The sequence below is a fragment of the Caretta caretta genome, chromosome 1, assembly GCF_965140235.1.
Source record: "Caretta caretta isolate rCarCar2 chromosome 1, rCarCar1.hap1, whole genome shotgun sequence".
Lineage (NCBI taxonomy): Eukaryota > Metazoa > Chordata > Testudines > Cheloniidae > Caretta > Caretta caretta.
Genome location: NC_134206.1, coordinates 41,030,240 through 41,054,733, shown reverse-complemented (window position 1 = coordinate 41,054,733; position 24,494 = coordinate 41,030,240). Strand labels below are relative to the sequence as shown.

Genomic DNA, 24,494 nt, shown 5'->3' with positions numbered 1-24,494 from the left:
GAAAAATCCCATCAACTGTTCTTGAGTTTGCTGTTGTTCAGATGAAGCATTTTTCAATTTTATCAAATTCTGTCCAAGACTTTACCCATGAAACGGGACCTCTATTCTATATTTTTCTTTGAATAAAATGCAAGAGTAATGCAAAGGTAAGATTGGAAATCTATGACACGTGAAAGTTAGGAAAGAGCATATTACGTGTATACTGTCTGTGTGTACATTCTCTAATTACTATACATAGTTACAGGTTGTATTTAAGGTTATAGAAAAATGCATTTTTCATTATATATTTGAGAAATTGTATGATCACATAAGTAAAGACTATCCTAATACATTCATGCATAATTGCAGTGTTAAGGTAGTGCACTGTATCTTAACTTTCATATTTCCAGTCTTCTGAGTATGGAGTGCAGCATAAAGGATGCAAAGCTGCCACGTGTTTGCATTGGTAAGGGATATCCAGTTTAAGAAAATGATTCACTTATGTATTATGTACATTACACTTATGTGGATATGGAGGAGCAAAAGGTATACTATGATCAGGAATGAGGCACTCCAAAATATAAAATGAAATGCAGCTTTCTTGTTTGAGGTTCTTACTTACTTTGCCCAGGCTAAGCCCCAATACCAATGCACTGAGAATAGTGACAGTGTCATGGAAGCAACAGTCAGGTCACAGGATGCCTCCTGGTTACCTTGTTAATATAGCTGTGTCAAAAGAACAATTAAAAGAAGGGACTTCTTGGCTGAATTTATATCATCAAGGTACCCGATCTTTTATATTCACAGATAGGAATTTGTAGAGGCAATTCATTGGACTCAGAAGTATGAAAGAAGCATGAAAGAACTTATATAATGGAAAGAGTAAGTAGAGGTTTGCATAGTGCAGAATAGGTTAGAAAAGACAAGATCCTCCAACATGCTACTTCCAAACTTGCTTATTTTTATGTCGATGTCTTTCCTCTCATTCTTTATGCTTCCAACAATTTTAATAATTCAGTAGGAAACCAAGACAGTAGGGTTTCTGCTTTAAAATGTGCTACTATTAAATTCTTGATGTTTCTTTTTTTATTTTAAGCAGTGAGTTTTCTACAGTTAGTAGAATGTTGACTATCATTGTTTTTCTCATTCTATCACTCTGATGGGGACACAACACACTAACATCTTCCACCTGTCTCAAGCATTTGCCTCAGATCTTCAATATAATTCTACACCACTTCATTTATTAAGTGAAAGTTTATTTCAGAAATAAAAACATTAAAAAATGTTAATACTGAGTTAAGAAACACAAGGACAGCTATCCCAATACCCCAGCCATTAGCACATGTAGATGTGGGGGGCGGAAGAGACTCAGATCCAAAAGCTCTCTCAAGACTTAAGTATTGTGGATCATCAGAACTGGGTAACATCACATAGGCCATAATCTATCACAGGACAATATTGCACTGCTCTGCAAACACTTTCACCACATCAACTGAAAGAATGCATACCAGTGAATGCAGTATGGAAGGACTGGGAATGAGAGTCTACAAGCACATTTCTTTTAAAGAATTGTTAGAGACTAGGGACTAAGATGAGCTGCAGAGGGAGGTAAGGCACCATCATTTGGAGTATTTAAGGGTAGGTAACTACATACACCCGAGAGGCTAAAGTAGAGGAAACTCCTGCTCCACAAAAATGGCTAGACCAGGTGACTCCAGAGGTTTTTTCACCCCCGTTATCTTCTTCCAGTACCCCATTATGGCAGCTGCAGCCAGTTTGAAATGTGTCAGCTATTTGAGTCCAAACACTGAACTGTTAAGGACTAGGAAAGTGGTGTTCTCAGTATAGGACACTCGATTCTAAAAAGTTTCAGAGTGGTAGCCGTTTAGTCTGTATCAGCAGAAAGAACGAGGAGTACTTGTGGCACCTTAGAGACTAAAAAATGTATCTGAGCATAAGCTTTTGTGGGCCAAAGCCCACTTCATCAGATGCATGTCGTGGAAAATACAGTAGGAAGGTTGCACACACACACACACACACACACACACACAGAGAGAACATGAAAAAAATGGGGGTTGCCATACCAGCTCTAACAAGACCAATCGATTAAGGTGGGCTGTTATCAGCAGGAGAAAAATTTTTTTATAGTGATAATCAGGATGGCTCATTTCAAACAGTTGACAAGAAGGTTTTTAAAATAGTTTTTAGTTAAACTATTTCCCCATGATAATTTCTCCCCTACTGTTACTCACACCTTCTTGTCAACTGTTTGAAATGGGCCATCCCGATTACCACTACAAAAGTTTTTTTTTCCCTCCTGCTGCTGATAATCCACCTTAATCAACTGGTCTCGTTAGAGCTGGTATGGCAACCCCCATCTTTTCATGTTCTCTGACAGACACTATATCTCTATCTCTTCCTACTGTATTTTCCACTCCATGCATCTGATGAAGTGGGCTTTAGCCCACGAAAGCTCATGCTCAAATAAATTGGTTAGTCTCTAAGGTGCCACAAGTACGCCTCGTTCTTTCAATTCTGAAATTAACTCCCAACAGAAACCCAGAGGAGTCTGAGATTTGCGAGGTTTAGGGTACGATATACAGTAAAATACAGCTCTTTCATTAAGGTTTTTTTTTCCTAGAAATGGGTATCATAGGAATCAGCAACTGGACATTATTTAAATACAAGAAAGAATATAAGAATACAAGAAAATGGCCTAAAAAACACTGCTCTCCTGAAAATAGTTCCTCTAGGGTCAATCCATTTGTGTGTCAGGAAATGAGACTGTAAAACTGGGTTTCTAAATGAAACACAAAACCTTCTTAACACTTCCACCAGAAGTACTGTTTTACTTACTCCTTTATTATGGGCATAGCCAGGAAACATTGCCAAGTTACAACTATTCTAGAAGACTAAAGCTAATTAAGGGCCATATTTTAATACTATACCTACCTCTTCATACTTACAGTATCAAACAAAATGTGAGACACAACGAAAGTAGCAATATTGAAAGGAAAGCAAAAATTACATTTTTAAAAACACAGTTAAACTAATCTTACCAAGATACTGAATGTGTGAATGGAGACATATAGGATGAAAATATCTACTAAATCATCAATCAACATGTGAGACTTTTGTGCTCCACTAAGAAATTGTTCAAATTCAACCACACTTGAAATTTCAGAGTTTAGTCCTGGTCACTAATCTAAAACCCCAAATCATTGCACAGCTGCTGTCATTACACATTAGACATTGAGTCAGTTGTCAAATTCTAATGCAAGAAAAGCCAATATAAAGATAGAAACCTATCCTAATAGGCAGAAATGAAATTCAAGGTTTGCTATGTGTCTATGGAGGGAAAAGTAGGAATACATTGCCTCTTTTCTCAATTTTGTAACTTCCAACCAAAACAGAGTACATTTGTCCTTCAAAATTTTAAAACGATCCTGTTCTATACTACAAAATAGCACAAAGCATACTGTAAAATCAAATGGGATGATGAAGCATTTTAATATACCTATATTGCAAAATACTGCATTTTAATATATTAATGTTCTGAGTGAGTATAACTTTATCTGGCTGTAAATGTATATTCAAGACAATTTGTGCATGTGCCCCTGTTCGAGGATTCTCCCTATTGGCTCCTAAACATCCATGGGTAAACCACCCATAACACTAGTGTCACACTAGAACAACGGTGGCTTTTCCTACCCCTTCCTGGCAGTTCCACTGGAAGGACAGGCTTAGAACATAGATGCAAGGCACTGCCCACCCCAAATTAACTACTACTGTTTTTTTATAGGAGGAGATGGTCTGCAGAAAGGGCAGTCTTGTGGTCAACACACCAGACTCACGACAATGGGGTTCAAATCCCAGTTCAAACACCAACCTGTGTGACCTTGGACAAGTCAGTTAATACCTCTATTCCTCAGTTCCCCTCTGTAAAATGGGGATAATAATACCTCTGTACCTCACAGCAGCATTGCTATGATAAACTCATAAATATGTGTGAGATGCACAGACGCTATGATGATGGAGGCCATCTAAGTAGCTATGTAGGTACTAACATAGCCCCAGAATTAAAAGTACCTAAGTGCTTTGGGGAACACTTTCTATTTAAAAAAGTAGTACGTTTTTAGAGATTCCTATATTATTATTTAAAAGTTCTATTGTAGTAGAACCTAGAAACCAGACAGACGAGGGCCCCATTGTGCTAGGTGTTGTACAAACACAAATCAAATGACAGCCCTTACCCTACCTTACAGTCTAAAAGACAAGACATACCAGGTAGAAGAGACAAGTGGGTCTGCGTGGGGGCAGAGAAGACAGGGTAACAAAGATAACAATTCTTAGCCAGTCAGGAGCTGTACTCTTTCTTTATACTTTTCCTGTAGTTTAATTAGTAAGGCTTTGTGTACATACAAAGTTGCAAGGATTTAACTAAAGGTGAGTTTTTAAATTGATTTAGTTAAATCAGTGCAAACTCCCTAGTGGTCACTTTTACATTAATTTAAAAAGGGCTTATATTTAGTTTACCTTAGTTCCTAACTGAATTATGTTAACAATAAGCCAGGTTTAAATCTGAGTGTCCACACAAGCATTTGCACTGGTTTAACTAAATCATTTAAAAACTCATTTTAGTTAAACTGGTGCTACTTTGAGGATGGATAAGGCCTCAGAATACCAATCAAACAGAAAGGTGAGCCCTAAAGCCCTTTATCGTTAAAATACATGTATTTTTAGGTTCACTTTTTTTGTCCCAGTAGAATTAATTTTAAAATATCATAGAAAAGACAGATCCCCACCCCCACCCAAAATTCTACTTTAAAGTATGGAAAGACTATACTCATGCTCTTCCTTTATACACACATTAGAGTGTTTAATTCTTGGGGCCACTGCCTTACCTCTATTTCCTAAGTTTGTCCCTGCATGGAAGGACAAGATGATGGACTACAGTTCTGACACAGATTACAGTACCCTAATGGGGTATAATAGTACATATGCAGGAATGGAGGCAGGGCATCACTGGTACAATACCACAAGCAATAACATAACAGCAAGTGCATCTGCTCATACTCTGGTCTCTTATTAACTCCCTCCTGTGACAACAGACAAATTTAATGTAGGTAAAGCCCTCCCCAATCAATGTTTTTTGTAGCATTATTCTAATAAAGACCAATATCAACACTTTTATCGAGGTTCTAAGCAACTATTAAAGAGGAAGCTCTTGCTGGAAAAATATGACCTTGCTGCTTTATAAAGGTATGTCTACACTGGAGTTGGGAGTGAGCCTCCCAGGCCAGGTAGACAAACTCGCACTAGCTTGAACAGCGCTAGTCCACTAAAAATAGAAGTGTGGACATTGCAGCATAGGCAGGGGTTCCGCTAGCAACGTGAGTCCAAGGCTGTCAAAAACTTCTGAGCCCGAGCTTAGCTGGTTAGCTTTAGTCGCTGCCTGTGTCACAACATCCACAGTACTATTTTATGCACTAACTAGCACGAGTGTCTACTCCCAGCCACATTGTAGACATACCCTCAGATGCCTCCACCAATACAATATTCATAAAAATGTTTTTAAAAAGTACCATACCTGATAGAAGTCCTTTTGCCTCAAATATGTAATTGCTTTATTTATTTCCAGGTCATTGGCTAACTCTACATAGTGGGAAGCTTTTACTACTTCAACACACCTACAACAAAAGGGAATCCACAGAAATAATTTCTATAAATAATATGTATCTGCATTAAGGTCACTTCAACTCATGTATGCTGCTAACTAGTTATCTAGAGGAAGTTTCTCTGCTATGTTAGGTACTCCCCTGTTTGCAGACACACACAGTGTTTCCACACATCAATCATGTTTTAAAGAACAGTTCAAATTTAATCAAATTTGGCTTTTTGGATTCTATGAAAGAATTGGTAGTGGTAAAACTATACAAAGCTCGGGATGCATCTATAGTTTGGTCCCTGGGTACTAAAATGACATAACCCCTAAAAATAAAAATGTATTGATTTGATAAATTAATTAGAAATGGTATACATGTCCCAGAAGTTGTGTCGTAAATATGTACTGTATGCAAAAGTGAATTACAAAAAAATCTCTAAGGATACTCTCAGACATTATAACATAGCACCAGCCACACTACAGTAGAGCCTGAGTCTGGCAACACATTTAAAGTTCATTTTTCAAACCTCTCTCAGAACAAGTCTCAGAAGGTTCTTTTTAGTTATATATTATTCATGCCTAACCTCAGCTCAACCCCTCTTGTATGTGTGGGACACCATCATCTCTAGAACCCAACTTATTAAGCCCAAGCCTCCAGCTGCATGATGCTAAACAATCATCTCCTCTTCCTGTTCATCCCCTCTAGGGCAGCCTTTAATTATACAGTGGTACAAGGAAAAGAAAGCTGACATGGAACTGAACATTTATAGTTTCCCATCCACTGAGGCACTCTCTTCCAGTCAGCACTTCTGTGCGCTTTACTAGGGTGGTATGTTCTGGAAAGAACTGGTGACATGGGCCAGGATCTTTATTGTATAGACAGTCTGACCTTCTAGATGATCTGGACTTAAATTAAAGAAACCCCTCTCTGGCATCTCTCATTTTCCTTAGGAGCTAGAAGTGAATGCTTTTTTATTACGGCAGGTTTGGCTACTGCCTTTTGAGGGCCTTGTTAAATAACTTTTCACCATCAAACCCAGTAGATGCTATAATTAAGACTGCGTATCTATCAGAGAAGTCACGGATTGCATGACTTTCTGTGACCTCCGTGACTTCTGCAGCGTCTGGTGTGGCTGGCTGGCTCTGGCTCAGCCCGCCCCTATGCCACCACCACATTGAGTGTGGGAGGGGGCTCAGGGCTGGGGCAGGGGTTTGGGGCAGCGATTACTTCAGGGGGGGCTCCCTGGAAGCGGCCGGCATGTCCCTGGAGCTCCTAGGCAGAGCGGATGGGGGGTCTGTGTGCTGCTCCTGCCTGCAGGTACTGCCCCCACAGCTCCCATTGGCTGCGGTTCCTGACCAATGGGAGCTGCTGAGCTGGCACCATGGCGGGGGCAGTGCGCGGAGCTCCCCTGCCTTCCCTCCCCTAGGAGCTGCAGGGACATGCTGGCCACTTCTGGGGAGCTGCGCGGAGCTGGGTAGGGAGCCTTCCAGACCTGTCAACCCTCCCCCACAGCACCAGTGGGGGTCCAGGGCCGCGCACCGCTGCCCGCTTCCCCCGCGGGGCCCCTGAACCACCCCCTCCCGAGCACCCAAGGCCCAAGTTTTAGTTAGAGGTATATAGTACAAGTCATGGACAGGTCACGGGCCATTAATTTTGTTTACTGCCTGTGACCTATCCATGACTTTTACTAAAAATACCTGTGACTAAAACGTAGCCTTAGCTATAATCTGTTTGGCATGTGAATCACCTCTCCAAAGTCTATAAATACCTCTTGGCATCAGAGGAAAAGGATAGGACTGAAAACATTACAAAACAGTCTGCTATGAGAGAAGAGGCCAGAGATACTTTGATGGCCAGTGTTAAAGCCTTTTTAACCAAAAGATATTGACAGACCTGAATACTCCATCAATCCCTCATGGGAGGAAGATCAAACAATAGTCTCATGAGTAAGTTGCATGTACTTTTTTTTAACTGAAGTTTGAGACACCTCAGTAACATAAGAAATCTACATAATATCCATGCCTACTTCATTTCTCCAAAGAAAATTAATCTGATTAAGCACAGATATACCTGTAATATGCCATGAACTCAATGGAAAGTAGCTGAAAATTCAACTGTCGAATTAAGAATTTCAACATCTTTGTGTGGCTGGAGTTGTGCAAGGCAGCTAGAGCATATAAGTGAATCTGCCCCAATATACACAAACCCATCTAATGTGTCTAATAATTTAATTAGCCACTAAGCAAATGTCCATAACTTTGTCGTAAGTTATTAGATATAAAGAAGAACTTTTTTTTCAGAATTTGACTACAGGCATGTGTGTATTCATGGCAAGTAATTAGTGAATAGAGGCAGGACTAGGGAAAGTTGAATGAAAACTAAAAGATAACTGTATATGTATTTATATACACCTACATGTATGCACAGACAATGCATAATGAATAAATGAATCTATTCTTTATCTTCCTTTGAACACACTACCAGATGCAGAGGAAGCAAATTTGACTTGCTAACGAGAAGCCACTCCTCACCAAACATATTTAGGGTCTAAGAAACCAGAGCAGCTATACTAGGGAAATAATATGATTCTATCCATTATTTAATCATCAAACACCACATTGTGGGCTTCAGTGGACTAAACACTTTTTGCGTAAGAGATTATTTTAAATTATCTACAGATAGGTATATTAACAAAATGTAATTGTAGGATCTACAACTCTTGAAAATTTTCCTCTGCTTCTGCATATTCATAAATCATTAAGAGTGGTAACTTATTTTCATTTTTATGGGCAGGAGAAATGTTGAGGAAAAAGGGTTTTTCCCTACCCAAGCTTCCTTCACTTCCATGTTACAACTATTTCAAATACTAAGGAAATGCAACATAAAAACTTCCTCTAGTGAAGCTGAAGCTGTAGACACATATCAGTGGTTTGAGAGCATATTAACTTTCAAGAATATCAGAGTTAAACAAACAAACAACAAGCCCTTCAAAAATCAGAAACCTAGAATTAAAATTGCATTTTGAGAAGGCACCCTAATACATTACTCTCTCCATGTACAGCATTTACATACTATCTCCTTTTCTTGAGTATTCGGTGCACCAGAAAACTTTAGTTTAATATATTAATACATATACATCTCTGATGCTAATGAACTGCTTTATCACCTCGTTAACTTTTACGCTTGTCATGCAAATGTTCTAATAGCATGATCAAGGCACATAAGGTTTATAAATGGAGCCAAGATAGCTCTGTCTAATGATGTAAGCAGAGTCTGAATGAGCTCTCCCCTGACATCTAGTGATGAGCTGTGGAAGGGGACTTTCAGGAGCTGATCTTGTTTGCCTGGGCACACCCACCCTGCCTAGGTGTTCAACATGATGGGATTGCTTGCCCAAATGATCACTTTTGGCTGGTGCTGGATCCCCGGTCTCCTTGTTATTGGGGGCAGGAGTAATAAAGGATTGTTATCCTTGTTGTGTGAATCGAGGGCAGCAGAACTGTACTTGGCATACCTGAATTGAGGGACTCACCCTCAACGGAATGGCACTCACCAGGCAGGAGACATGGGTTCCAAAGCCCAGTGAGTTCAGAGAGGGTGGGGACAAGTACTTGTATCTGGTGGTGTGGGCTCTGCTTAAAAGTCTTAGACAACATTTGGCCCTTCCTCTCTCCATTGTGTAATAAAAGATCTAATTTAGACTCAAGTGAGAGTCTTGTTGCACACGGCAGAGCTGAAATCACTGGTACCTAAGTCTAATGCTTAGACCTGCTTTGGGACAGTGCTTCTGATGCAAGAGACTGCCCATTGTGAACCAGCAGTGAGGCTCCCACACTAACAGCTGAATTCATTGAGAGCTGTGTGGTGGCCTGAAGACATCCGGACGGATTGGTGATCTGCCAGTAGGGCAGCTGGTGGAGAGGCATGGTGGCCGGTGAAGAGGAGGGGCGAGCGAGTGCCGGGTACCAGAGCGAGTAAGGTGCATTCTTACTCCCCACCCCCTCCACCCAGAGTGAGAGGTGAATCCTGCATATGCACCTGTGAACTCTGGGTCTGCAGACAACAACTGCACAGTGGGATGCAGAGAAGGGAGGGTACGTTAAAGGGACTTTTGGTTGTTGGACTTAAGAACCTGAGGGAAAAGGACGCTGCCATCTTACTTGGGGGTGGGTCTTTTGTTCATGGTTAATGTTTATGAACCCTATTTGTGGTGTTTTCCCAAATTAATGCCGAGTTATTTCTCCCCTTTTATTAAAAGATTTTTTTGCTACACTCAGACTCTGTGCTTGCAAGAGGGGAAGTACTGCCTCTTAGAGGTGCGAGGGGGGTGGTTTGTAATTGTCCCAGGTCACTGGGTGGGGGCTCGAGCCAGTTTTGTGTTGTATTGTTGAAAAGGAACCCCTAGATACTGAACACAGTTCTTGTTGCTGCCAACTCTGACTGGCAGAACAGTAACATAATATTTAAACAATTGGTTTGCACATGGAACCAGAGGCCCTGATCTTGTGTGAAGTCATTAGCACCAGAAGAGTAAGACACTGTAGGTCTTCAGCATGTCACGTTCAGATCTTTAGTGAAGAGTGCAGAACGATTGTCTTCTGTACGTGATTTGTCTAATCAAGAATTTGTAAGATTCTTGTATGAATACTTTGTATGAATGTAAAGAGTTTTAAAGCAGCTCAATAACTATGTGACTGACATTTGAGTTTCTATGATCTGTGATGCAATTAAACTGTTTTGTAGATGGATAAAGCACAATATTTCTGATTTTTTTTCCAGGGCATTGCTATCAGGGTTAACAAAGTACTTTGGGTGCTTTGATCGAGAAGCACAACTCAAATGCTATATATCCTAGATTTCTACATTTGTGAACTTGATTTTATGATTATGGACAGAAATTGGCATGCATAGTTAAACTGAAGAAAATTGTCTCCTACCAGTCATAGCCTATGGCAAAGGAGGTTTCAATCACAGGTGCAATCAATTTTGCAGCTGTCATGATATATTTTTCTGCCATGCCTTTCCTTAGGAATTAAAATAGATATATATCAGTGTTTAGAAAAAGTATATATGAAGACATCAAAAACTTAGTTACCTTATCCTGTGCCTTGAATCGCTATTCACCAACTAAGCCTGAGCAACATCTATATTATTGTTTAATCAAGACATCAGTAAAATAATAGTATGACTTAAGGATAATATTACATCTTTCAATGAATAATATATAGATTGGGTAGCTAGTAACGCTACAGTATTTCTTAAGGCAAGAAGTTTTGTGAGACTTGCATAAATCCAAGACCTTGCATAATGACAGGTTTCAGAGTGGCAGCCGTGTTAGTCTGTATTCGCAAAAAGAAAAGGAGTACTTGTGGCACCTTAGAGATTAACAAATTTATTTGAGCATAAGCTTTCATGAGCTACAGCTCACTTCATCGGATGCATTCAGTGGAAAATACAGTGGGGAGAACATGAAACAATGGGTGTTACCATACACACTGTAACCAGAGTGATCACTTAAGGTGAGCTATTACCAGCAGGAGAGCAAGGGGGGAAAAAAAAACTTTTTGTAGTGATAATCAAGGTAGGCCATTTCCAACAGTTGACAAGAACGTCTGAGACAGAACCACTAACCCAGGAACCTATCCTTGCAACAAAGCCTGTTGCCAACTATCTATTCAGGGGACACCATCATAGGGCCTAATCACATCAGCCACACTATCAGAGGCTCGTTCACCTGCACATCTACCAATGTGATAGATGCCATCATGTGCCAGCAATGCCCCTCTGCCATGTACGTTGGTCAAACTGGACAGTCTCTACGTAAAAGAATAAATGGACACAAATCAGACGTCAAGAATTATAACATTCAAAAACCAGTAGGAGAACACTTCAATCTCTTTGGTCACTTGATTACAGACCTAAAAGTTGCAATTCTTCAACAAAAAAACTTCAAAAACAGACTCCAAAGAGAGACTGCTGAATTGGAATTAATTTGCAAACTGGAAACAATTAACTTAGGCTTGAATAGAGACTGGGAGTGGATGGGTCATTACACAAAGTAAAACTATTTCCCCATGTTTATTCCCCACCCCCACCCCCCACTGTTCCTCAGACATTCTTGTCAACTGCTGGAAATGGTCCACCTTGATTATCACTACAAAAAGTCCGCCCCCACGCTCTCCTGCTGGTAATAGTTCACCTTAAGTGATCACTCTCATTAGTGTGTATGGTAATACCATTGTTTCACATTCTTTCACATTCTCTATGTATATAAATCTCCCCACTGTATTTTCCACTGAATGAATCTGATGAAGTGAGCTGTAGCTCACGAAAGCTTATGCTCAAATAAATTTGTTAGTCTCTAAGGTGCCACAAGTACTCCTTTTCTTTTTATAAATCCAAGAGAGGTTAGTCATTAAAATATATCATTACACAACAATCCTATCCTAGCATATGAATAGGAGCATAATAATTTATAATACAGAAACAAGATCTGAAAATACAGTATATCAAAATAATAAAGGCTCCATAGGGTATGTTTATATTGCAGCTGGCAGTGAGCCTTCTATCCAGGTAGACAGACTCATACTAGCGGGGCTTGCGGTAGCATGCTAAAAATAGCAGTGTGGACTTTGTAGTTCAGGTGACAGCTTGGGCTCTCAAGCCCACTGAACCCCCAGTTCTGAGGTAGCCTCCTGACCTCAGAACCGCCTGAGTGTCTGCTGGAGCCACAATGTTCATACTGCTATTTTCAGCACACTAGCTTGAGCTTTAAAGACTGCCCTGCTAGTTCAAGTCAGTCTTACCTGGGCTGGGAGGCTTGCTCCTAGCTGCACTGTACAATATCCCTACAGTCTAACATTTATATGACCTTCCAGTGCCAGCAGGCCACATATGCTGGATGCTTTGTAGTGGTCTAAATTACTGATATGCAATCCAGCGTGGCTTTTGCACAGGGCTCAGAAAATTAAAAAAGGCCCCCACTTCCAAGCTATGTATTTCACTGATGGGGAATTCACAAACAAGTATTTTGTAACTTCTTCTGCTCCATTTGTTCGTCTTCCCTATCCCACTCCCTAGGGATACACAGGACTGTGACCCAGGGCCAGATTTTTCTCCTTTTGCTTCTTTATTTTAAACCAAATACCAGCCCAGTTCCTAACTAACAGTTAGGAGGTAGAAGAAATCTTCAAAATAATAGGGCCTTTTATTCTACTTGGCTGAGCTTCAAAATGGAGCTGTTAGCCAAGGACACAGGATTGGTTTCTGAAGGTCCCTTAAAAATCTTATTCCCTAGCTATTTTTCAGCCAACCAGGCCACCTGTTTTAGCATATCTAGTATTTTTCCTGACACTTTCACAAGCCCAAACAGTCATTACTAGGGAATTTATGTAGTACTTTAAAGCCATCCCATCCAGAATAAGGAATAGCTCTCAGGCATTGCAGCTTGGAAAGCTGGTGTCAGTTTCCATGTGCTAGCAACCATGGAGGCATATTTGGAATGGATAGGGACCTATGTTTCCAGTATTACCTTTCACGTTCCATTTGCCTTAATTGGTCATTTTTAATGGCTTCAATCAATAGGTTAGTATGTGGATCATCCTAAAAAAATCAAAACAAAATAAGTTATGGAAATGTATATTTATATATAAGGTTCGACCATATATGTATATTAACACAGAGTATAAGCAGCAACTGACATATTACACACTATACATTTTTTAAAAGGCATATTTCAATTGAACAATTAGACTCATTTTTCAAAGAACTTGTTATGTACCAATTTTTATTGGTTGATATCCTCTGACCTTTGGAATAATGCACTATTGGTTGTGGTTAACAAATTTTAATTACAAAATTAAAAAGAATTACATTTGTGACAGTAGCCTTATACTGTTTGTCTGCTACTGTATGTGGATCACACTTCTTGTAAACCACATAGGTTACCAACTATAGTACTCTGTGTATCAGATCTATGGCCCTGATTCAGCAAGGTACACAAGCATGTGAGTCGTCCCACTGACAGCAATGGGACAACTCTCATGCTTAAAGTTAGGCTAGTGCTGCACAGAGGCCCCAATTCAGCAAGGTAGGCATGAAGTCTGACTACATCATGTAATAGATCTTTTCAGTCTTCAGGTTCTATGATTATACATAATCATAGGTCTTTCTCATCTCTAGAGTCTATTAAATCATGAAGTCAGTCTCTTAAGTCAGTCATACACATACACACACACACACACTCCATGTATTTGTGGAGGATATCTCATCAATATATAGATTATAAACCCAGACGGGACCACTGCTATCATCTAGTCTGACCTCCTGTATAACACAGGCCATAGGATTTCCTAGAATTAATTCCTGTTTGAACTACAGTATATTTTTTAGAAAAACCTCTTGATTTAAATCTTGATTTAAAATTTTCCAGTGAGGGAGAATCCACCACAACTCTGGATAAATTGTTCCAGTGACTAATTACCCTCATTGTTAAAAATCTGCACTTATTTCTAGTCCGAATTTGTCTAGCTTCAACTTCCAGTCATGGGATCTTTCTGTCCACCTTTGTCTGATAGACTGAAGAGTCTTTTATCATCAAATTTCTGCTCCTCATGTAGGTGCTTATAGACAGTGATTTGATTACCACTTAACCTTCTCTTTGATAAGCTAAATAGATAGAGCTCCTTGAATTGTGTATGCCAGAACTGGACACACTATTCCAGGGGCAGTCACACCAGTGCCAAATGCAGAAGGAGTATAATCTCCCCACTCCTCGTCCTTGATATTCTCCTGTTTACACATCCAAATATTGCATTAGCTCTTTTTGACATAGCATCAAAATGGGAGCTCACATTCAGCTGATTATTTACCATGATCCTCAAGCATTTTTCAGAGTCACTGCTTCCCAGGATAGCTTCCATCCATCCTCTTAATATGGCCTACATTCTTTATTCCTAGAAATGATTTAACGTTTTGGCCACATTGAAACACACATGGTTTGCTTATGCCCAGTTTACCAAGCAATCCACATCACTGTGTGTGATAAATGAATTCAATTTGCCTTTGAGCATTCATTTGCATTCTGCCCATTAATCCAGCTGTCTAGGATCACTTCTAAAATGTCAAACTTCTGAGTAGATTAAAAGAGGTTCCTTTTCCCCCCTAAATCAACCTGTCACAAAAAGTTTTTTTTCCTACCAAATGTGGAATTTTATTCCAAATTATGCTGAGCGGCAGTGCAATATTTAGTCTTACATCAATAAAACATCTTTAAGGTCCATTACATCATCATGATGTAGGGCTAGAAATGGAGCTTTACTCCGGAATAAGGGATTCACAGCTTTCCCACGGGATATAGAGGACTTGCTGATAGCCCTAGTAAATCATGACCTTGGATAGAAAAACTATTTTAGGCTATTTTAAGCGGTGTCTAGAGTTTATTCGTTATTTTTTCTTACCTCAGAGTCATGAAGAGTTGGTTTCATGGTACAACGACCTTTACTGGTGGAGGGATATTAAAAAAATAGTTCCAATAAACTAAAACGAACTAAAACCAAATCCTCTATAAAACTTTAATGAAATTGTTTTTCTGTATAATGTGTGCGCTGTGGTATTATAGGTTTTACTGGCACTCATTTGAGATGACTTGCATAACTTACTCATTGGTTTGTCATTTTATTATTTTAAACACAAATATTTTATGTAAATGTTTTAGAAATAAAAGTGGCAAAGCAGTAAGTCATCCCAAATGAGTGCCAACTCTATACTACGACACACAACCACATATTTTATGTATGTCACATTTTCTAGAAAAAACTATTTTGGAAATGTTTTCAGGAGTATTATCACTAGTGATGTAGTACTTCCATCCTCAACTCACGCTGGTTAAACATCACACCATCATGTGTGTATGTGTACACAGACATACATGTATGTACACATTATATACAACAGATTATTTTTCCTCAACGTTCAAAATTTTCCCACTTTGCAAATAAAATTTGTAGATTTTGCTTAGTTCATACTTACATTTGGTGAAATATATTTGTCATCATAATCAATTTCCAATGGTACAGTGATCAGTTTTTGGAAAGCTTTTTTCATTTGTTCACGGTCTCCAATGGCAAAATAACAAAGGATCAGGTTGAAGCCTGCTTTCAGGTTTGGAGATGTGCTCATTATGTGTTCAAAGGAACTAATGCCATCAGTGTACTGGCCAGTTTTAATAAATGCAACTCCAATGTTCTGCATTATTTTAATCCTAATTAAAGAAATCATTGTTAAATAATACTTTCAAATCATATGTACCACTGTATATACAAAACAAAAGGAATTTCAAAACTTTTACAGTACAAACTCACCTCATTTCTTTATGGACACTTGGAATCTGATCTAGAGCCATGCGGTAGAATTTGATAGCTTTTGAATAGTTTCGTTGTTTTAAATAAATGTTTGCCATATTCACCTTCAGTCTGCCTATCACAAAAATAAGGTGAATGAACTATGTGCCAATCTTTTAAAAATATTCATATCATCCCTCCTCATGCCAACTTTGAACCAGTGAGACTGCAGAAGCACTTCATGTATCAGTATCTGTGGCCCTTTAAGCTAAGGCATGGTCCAAAACAGCCTGTTCCTGACTTCCATCCAGAATGGAGAGAATTCAGGGAGAGACAGCAAGGAATTCTAGGAAAGGAAGGACTATATGAAAAAAGCTTCTTACTCAGTCTAGGAGATCAGGGATGAGACAGGATTTTCTGTGGTGTTCTCTGCTGAGAAAGCTTGGGGAAGCACACCAGGAGGGGGTCTGGGAAGAGACCTAGAGACAGGCAAGATACAGAAGGAAACTGGAGAGGGTGGGGAGAAGGGAATGAAGAAAGTGGCACAGAGGGCTCAAAATGGGAAATGTTAGCTTCCTAATTTGGGGCCCATGGCTGGGGCTTCCAGAGGATGGGAAGGAACCTCCCCTTCACTTCAGAATCAACAGGGGAAAACCAGGGCAGACAATGATGGAAAGGGCTAGGAAGGGGAAACTACTGTTGGTACTGACCAACCCTGCATCCTCAGTGATGAAGTGTGGCCTGGGGAGGGCAAAGGATGTATTTTGTTTTTTAATCTGGACTTATACTTAGCCTGGAAAGGGAACACTTTTTGGATTAGCTAGAGGACTAAACCACAAACCATTCAAAGACATGGGGCCTGACATTACAAGGTAGTGTTTGCTGTCAACTCTGACTGGCTTCCATGGGAGTTGAGGGCACTCAGGTGGTGCTCAGGATCTCACAAGTGAAGTCAAATACCTGGTTAGTGAATGTGTTGCCATCAATATCAGGCATTTTGGTGTGTAACTTACCTCCGTTGCTGAACATCTTATTTTTCACTATGACTTGATATGTATTTAGTGCTTCAGCATACATTTCATTAGCAGAATATTGGCTGGCCAAATTGAAAAGAACCTGGGCGGGGAGGGAAATACATAACATAACCACATATCTCTCTCAAAAAGTAACCAGTATGAATCAAAGCAGCCATTAGAAAAACTTCAATATACAAAATAGATAGAAAGATGCTTTAATATATTTGTTGACTGAGATATTTCCTTAGTTTTTTGCAGTGTTATTGTAGCTGTGTTGGTCCCAGGATAGGAGAGAGACAAGATGAGGGAGGTAATATCTTTTATTGGACCAACTTCTGTGGGGCAAGAGACAAGCTTTCAAGCTCTACAGAGCTCTTCTTCAGGTCTGGAAAAGGTAATCAGAATATCACAACTAAATACAAGGTGTAACAGATTGGTAAGCATAAGGAGTTGCAAGAAACCATTAAAAATAAAGTGGGTAATTAACACGTCTGCAACCATAGGTCAAAGGTGAGTTAGTAGGTTACAGATTGTTGTAACTTCATAACCCACTTTATTTTTAATGGTTTCTTGCAATGTGTTAATTTCTTATGCTTAACAATCTGTTCTACCTTGTAGTTAGCTGTGACACACATTATCTTTCTTAGACCTGAAGAAGAGCTCTGTGTAGCTCTTTCACCAACAGAAGTTGGTCCAATAAAAGATATTACCTCACCCACCCTGTCTTTCTCATATTTCCCACTTTCCCAATTATCTAAGGAAGAGGTAGCAAACATAAGCTGTGGAGAACACATAGGATAAACATAAAACAGGGATTTTTTTTTTTTAAATCTGCAAATGTATCTTGTAGTAATGTGTTCCAGGGTCTAATTGTGTGTTGGGTGAAAAAGTATTTCCTTTTTTCAGTTTTGAACAGCTTTGGACTTTCAGTTGAACTGATGCCCTTGTTCTTGTATGATGAGACAGAATGAACAGAAGTTCCCCCATCTACTTATTCTATACCGGGGTGGCCAAACCATGGCTCCCAAGCTACATGGGGCTCTTTTACAGTTAAAGTGCAGCTTGCAGAAAACCATATACCCCTCCCCACATTCTCCACCTACCAGACTTGGGGGGGAACTTGGGGCTTCTTCCCTACGGCAGGCTGATGGGGATTCAGCCCTGCAGGAGGCACCTGCCGCGGCTCAGGACTTCAGCAGAAGCGGGGCTCAGAGGATCAGGAAGTTTGGCCACCCCTGCTTATACAGTTTGTTATTTTGTATACTTCTATCATGAGCCTCATGATACCCACCTATTCAGCAGAAGCTATACCATGGCAAAAGAACTCTCTTCACAGTTATTATACTTTTTATGCCTAAATATGAGTAAATTATGAGGTAAGGTTGTTATTAAAATGGCTTTTTATTTTTAACTCATAAAATGTGTGAAATTTTTAGCATAGTTCAACAAGATATATGCCCCTATTTGTGGTCTATCTGCTCGTGAAGGGAGACTTCTGCAAGATGCTACTAAGAAAAACAGAAAAGCCTTGTCTGTATCCAGATAAATTATATCCATCACTTTCTCATTTTTATGTTTTAACTTGCCTTCAAATATATGATCATAGAATCAGAATATCAGGGTTGGAAGGGACCTCAGGAGGTCATCCAACCCCCTGCTCAAAGCAAGACCAATCCCCAATTTTTGCCCCAGATCCCTAAATGGCCCCCTCAAGGATTGAACTCACAACCCTGGGTTTAGCAGGCCAATGCTCAAACCACTGAGCTATACCTCCCCCCCAGTTTAGCCTGGCTTGACATATTTTTAGTGAAATACTTCCAGTACAGTATTAACTAATGTACAACTTAAAATTCTCCTGAAATATTAGGGCATAGACCCTACTTAATCTTTTCTTAAAGCCTACTACCAATTTTAAGAGTTGAAGACAAATCCTTAATTTTAAAATTATCATTAAGCTTTTGGAATATTAACAACAACAAGAGTATCCTTTAATTGCTATTTTCCAGAATTACAGTAACTATTTTCAAACACATTTCTAAATATACAGTGTATCTCACCTGGAAATTTGTTCTGGGAACTCACACAAAATATGTGCATTACAGCGAACTCAATTTCATTAAAAAGGCATGTTACTGGAAAGCATGCTTTACACCCAGATCTTATTCAGGCACACAGATATTTCAGTACTTACTGAGTAAGTGAGGTCTAAGTTGATGTTTTCTGGAGATGCAATTTGTTCACGTTGCCTCACCAACACTCTTTCCTTTCTTCCAGCATCTTTTGCCTTTTCCAGAGCCTTAAAGTAGATATTACAGTTTAGTCTTGCCTTCTGTCTTCCCTCTCAAGACCCACTTCCATATATTTAAAATAGAAATACATTATTTTCATACATATTTCCTTTATGCACACAGAGCATATGAACACACACCTTACAGCAGATAAGCAGCAGTATTATACAAAAAGGCATGTTTAGATTAAAACAACATTCCGAATGAAAATTCAGCAAAGCAACCTCCATAATACACTAAAAGAAAAGGAGTACTTGTGGCACCTTAGAGACTAACCAATTTATTTGAGCATGAGCTTTCGTGAGCTACAGCTCACTTCATCAGATACATTCAGAGCTGTAGCTCATGAAAGCTCATGCTCAAATGAATTGGTTAGTCTCTAAGGTGCTACAAGTACTCCTTTTCTTTTTGCGAATACAGACTAACACGGCTGTTACTCTGAAACCTGTCATAATACACTAGTCACCCTACAGTTAATGCATGATCTCAAAAAGAGCATGAGAAGTAATGTTATAACAAAATATGAAAATCAAAAAACAGTCACACCAGTTTACTTAGGTTTTTAAAGGTATTTAGGCTTAACGACTTTTAAAAAAAAAATCTAGCCTTAAGACGCCATGGCCTTGTCTACACTGGCAAGTTTCTGGGCAGTAAAGCAGCTTTCTGCGATGTAACTCCGGAGGTGTACACGCTGCCAAGCCACTTAGTGCGCAGAAACTGCGCAGTGGCAGGGCTGTAACAATTCACCCCGACGAGAGGCATGGAGCTTCCTGCGCGGGGGCTACAGCGCCACGGTGCCAGTGTAGACACCCGGGTCGATTACAGCGCTGCGACTGGCCTCCGGGAGGTGTCCCACAATGCCTGTTCTCACCTCTCTGGTCATTGGTTTGAACTCTATTGCCCTGCTCTCACGTGACCAACCGTGAGCCCCACCCCTTAAATTCCTTGGGAATTTTGAAAGTCCCCTTCCTGTTGGCTTGGTGACACGTGCAGTGGTGTTGGGGACCCCAGGGCATGGCCACTAGTTAAGTCGAGGGGATGGAAGGCCATAAGGGTCGAGGAAGTCTCTCTGCTCTTGGCCTAAGGGCTTCTTGTCAACCCCCCTTAACGGAACTCAGGCCTGGCTGGTTTGAGTAAGCTTTTTTGCTCTTAAAACAATGTTGCAGCCGCAGATAATGCCTTATAGTGTAAGGTTTGCTGACGCCAAGTTAAAGATAACAGGAGGAGACAGCTTCAAGGCCAGACAGGATATGCTGGTTGTTTAAGTTGCTAGGAATGCTTGTTAGAGGTTGCAGGAAATAAACATTGCTGTAACCCATATAAGGAAGGCAGAGTATTTGTGCAAAGCTTTGATTGGCTGATGTGTAGTGCAGTAGCATTAAGGAATATAAAAGTGTGTGTAATGACCTGCTCTGATGTGCAGGATTTGAGATTTCTCTCCTGTACCTTTCTTTGGAATTCCAAATAAACTTTTCTACTTCTCCACCCCGTTGTGATTATTGGGTGACGCACACCGGGCAACGAACCCCTGCTGTTGCTTGCCTCAGGCACACTGTGCCGGCAACAGTGGTCTCAGAGCATCTTTTCAGGTGACAATGCCTGCTCCACACCAGGCGATCCCCTGCTTGGAGCAATGCTGAGCTGTTAGACATTATCAGCATTTGGGGAGAGGAGGCTGTCTAGTCCCAGCTGCGCTCCAGCCATAGGAATTCTGATACTTAAGGATAGATTTCACGATGCATGACAGAAAGGGGCCACGACTGGGATACACTGCAGTGCAGAGTCAAAGTGAAGGGGCTGCGGAACGCCTACCACAAGGAGTGGGAGGCAAACTGCCGCTCCAGCGCTGTGCCCACGAGCTGCCGGTTCTACAAAGAGCTGGACGTGATACTCAGTGGTGACCCCACCTCCACTGTGAAGGCCACTGTAGATACTTCAGTGACTCGCGTGCCAGTCGAGAGTGGACTGAGACAGGAGGAGGAAATATTGGATGAGGATGTGGAGGGGGAGGGGGACCCAGAGGCAGAGGATGACTTGGAGGTCAGAGATGCATGCAGCCAGAAGCTCTTCTCTACCCCGGAGGAGGCTAGCCAGTCACAGCTGTCGGATCTTGGCGAAGCGCAATAGAAGAGGAGGCCCCTGGTAAGTAGCTCTGATTTTGGGAATCGCTGAAGCTAGTTGTTGGGGGCAGGAGAGTTGCAGAAAGCAGGCTTGTGTCTGTATGATGCGCGTACCACCACATGCCTTGTCTGAGTGGCGGAACAGGGTGTTGATGGACTCCCTCACTTCACGGGAATCCGCCTCATGGAGATACTGGGCAACCCACTGCAGCAGGTTCTTTGGCACAGCTGCTTTGTTTCTTCCCACATTAAGGGTAACTTTCCTGTGCCACTTTGCTGTCACGGGCGGCAGGGGAGAGGGTAGAACATTGCTGCACACAGGCGAGCCACGTAAGAGCCAGGGCGGAAGCCACAGTCTTGGAGAAGACCCTTCCTTGATTCCCTGCTCACCCTCAGCAGTGAGATATCTTCCATAATGAACACATAAGTTCCAGTCCCCTAAGTCATAAGTCATAAGTTCCAGTCCCCTAATCATTTTTGTTGCCCTCTGCTGGACGCTTTCCAATTTTTTTACATCCTTTTTGTAGTGTGGGGCCCAAAATTGGACACAGTACTCCAGATGAGGCCTCCCAATGTCAAATAGAGGGGAACGATCACGTCCCTCGATCTGCTGGCAATGCCCCTACTTATACATCCCAAAATGCCATTGGCCTTCTTGGCAACAACATTGGCCTTCTTGGCAACTATTGACTCATATCCAGCTTCTCGTCCACTGTAACCCCCAGATCCTTTTCTGCAGAACTGCTGCCAAGCCATTCGGTCCCTAGTCTGTAGCACTGCATGGGATTCTTCCATCCTAAGTACAGGACTCTGCACTTGTCCTTGTTGAACCTCATAAGATTTCTTTTGGCCCAATCCTCTAATTTGTCTAGGTCCCTCTGTATCCTATCCCTACCCTCCAACATATCTACCTCTCTTCCCAGTTTAGTGTCATCTGCAAACTTGCTGAGGGTGCAATCCACGCCATCCTCCAGATCATTAATGAAGATATTGAACAAAACTGGCCCCAGGACTGACCCTTGGGGCACTCCGCTTGATACCGGCTGCCAACTAGACATGGAACCATTGTTCACTACCCGTTGAGCCCAACAATCTAGCCAGCTTTCTATCCACCTTATCGTCCATTCATCCAGCCCATACTTCTTTAATTTACTGGCAAGAATACTGTGGGAGACCGTGTCAAAAGCTTTGCTAAAGCCAAGGAACAACACGTCCACTGCTTTCCCCTCATCCACAGAGCCAGTTATCTCATCATAGAAGGCAATTAGATTAGTCAGGCATGACTTGGCCTTGGTGAATCCATGCTGACTGTTCCTTATCACTTTCCCCTCCTCTAAGTGCTTCAGAATTGATTCCTTGAGGACCTGCTCCATGATTTTTCCAGGGACTGAGATGAGGCTGACTGGCCTGTAGTTCCCAGGATCCTCCTTCTTCCCTTTTTTAAAGATGGGCACTACATTAGCCTTTTTCCAGTCGTCCGGGACCTCCCCCGATCACCATGAGTTTTCAAAGATAATGGCCAATGGCTCTGCAATCACATCCGCCAACTCCTTTAGCACTCTTGGATGCAGCGCATCCAGTCCCATGGACTTGTGCTCATCCAGCATTTCTAAATAGTCCTGAACCACTTTCTTCACAGAGGGCTGGTCACCTCCTCACCATGCTGTGCTGCCCAGTGCAGCAGTCTGGGAGCTGACCTTTTTTGTGAAGACAGAGGCAAAAAAAGCATTGAGTACATTAGCTTTTTCCACATCCTCTGTCACTAGGTTGCCTCCCTCATTCAGTAAGGGGCACACCCTTTCCTTGACTTTCTTCTTGTTGCTAACATACCTGAAGAAACCCTTCTTGTTACTCTTAACATCTCTAGCTAGCTGCAACTCCAGGTGCGACTTGGCCTTCCTGATTTCACTCCTGCATGCCCGAGCAATATTTTTATACTCTTCCCTGGTTATTTGTCTAGTCTTCCACTTCTTGTAAGCTTCTTTTTTGTGTTTAAGATGAGCAAGGATTTCACTGTTAAGCCAAGCTGGTCGCCTGCCATATTTACTATTCTTTCTAATAGTAACATTGGGATGGTTTGTCCCTGTAACCTCAATAAGGATTCTTTAAAATAAGCCAGCTCTCCTGGACTCCTTTCCCCCTCATATTATTGTCCCAGGGGATCCTGCCCATCAGTTCCCTGAGGTTGTCAAAGTCTGCTTTTCTGAAGTCCAGGGTCCGTATTCTGCTGCTCTCCTTTCTTCCCTGTGTCAGGATCCTGAACTCTACCATCTCATGGTCACTGCTTCCCAGGTTCCCATCCACTTTCGCTTCCCCTACTAATTCTTCCTGGTTTGTGAGCAGCAGGTCAAGAAGAGCTCTGCCTCTAGTTGGTTCCTCCAGCACTTGCACCAGGAAATTGTCCCCTACACTTTCCAAAAACTTCCTGGATTGTCTGTGCACCGCTGTATTGCTCTCCCAGCAGATATCAGGGTGATTGAAGTCTCCCATAAGAACCAGGGCCTGCAATCTAGTAACTTCCATGAGTTGCCAGAAGAAAGCCTCGTCCACCTCATCCCTTTGGTCTGGTGGTCTATAGCAGACTCCCACCACGACATCACCCTTGTTGCTCACGCTTCTAAACTTAATCCAGAGACACTCAGGTTTTTCTGCAGTTTCATACCGGAGCTCTGAGCAGTCATACTGCTCTCTTACATACTGTGCAACTCCCCCACCTTGTCTGCCCTGCCTGTCCTTCCTGAACAGTTTAAATCCATCCACGACAGTACTCTAGTCATGTGAGTTATCCCACCAAGTCTCTGTTATTCCAATCACATCATAATTCCTTGACAGTGCCAGGACTTCCAGTTCTCCCTGCTTGTTTCCAAGGCTTCTTGCATTTATGTATAGGCACTTGAGATAACTTGCTGTTTGTCCTGCTTTCTTAGTATGAGGCAGGAGCTCTCCCCTTTCGCGTTCTCCTGCTCGTGCTTCCTCCCGGTATCCCACGTCCCCACTTACCTCAGGGCTTTGGTCTCCTTCCCCCGGTGAACCTAGTTTAAAGCCCTCCTCACTAGGTTAGCCAGCCTGCTTGCGAAGATGCTCT

The 24,494-nt window shown here is 41.3% G+C and overlaps 1 protein-coding gene across 3 annotated transcripts in view; it reads right to left on the bottom strand.

Moving 5' to 3' along the window:
* IFT88 (intraflagellar transport 88) overlaps positions 1-24,494 on the bottom strand; it is an 85,037-nt gene that overhangs the window by 41,220 nt on the left and 19,323 nt on the right. For all 3 annotated transcript variants that reach the window (XM_048845265.2, XM_048845275.2, XM_048845255.2), the window contains exons 9-15: positions 19,193-19,297; positions 16,999-17,101; positions 16,007-16,121; positions 15,675-15,906; positions 13,177-13,247; positions 10,583-10,669; positions 5,570-5,669 (exon numbers count right to left, since the gene is read on the bottom strand). In XM_048845265.2, the coding sequence (XP_048701222.1) occupies positions 5,570-5,669; positions 10,583-10,669; positions 13,177-13,247; positions 15,675-15,906; positions 16,007-16,121; positions 16,999-17,101; positions 19,193-19,297 (813 nt within the window). The remainder of the gene's footprint in view (positions 1-5,569; positions 5,670-10,582; positions 10,670-13,176; positions 13,248-15,674; positions 15,907-16,006; positions 16,122-16,998; positions 17,102-19,192; positions 19,298-24,494) is intronic.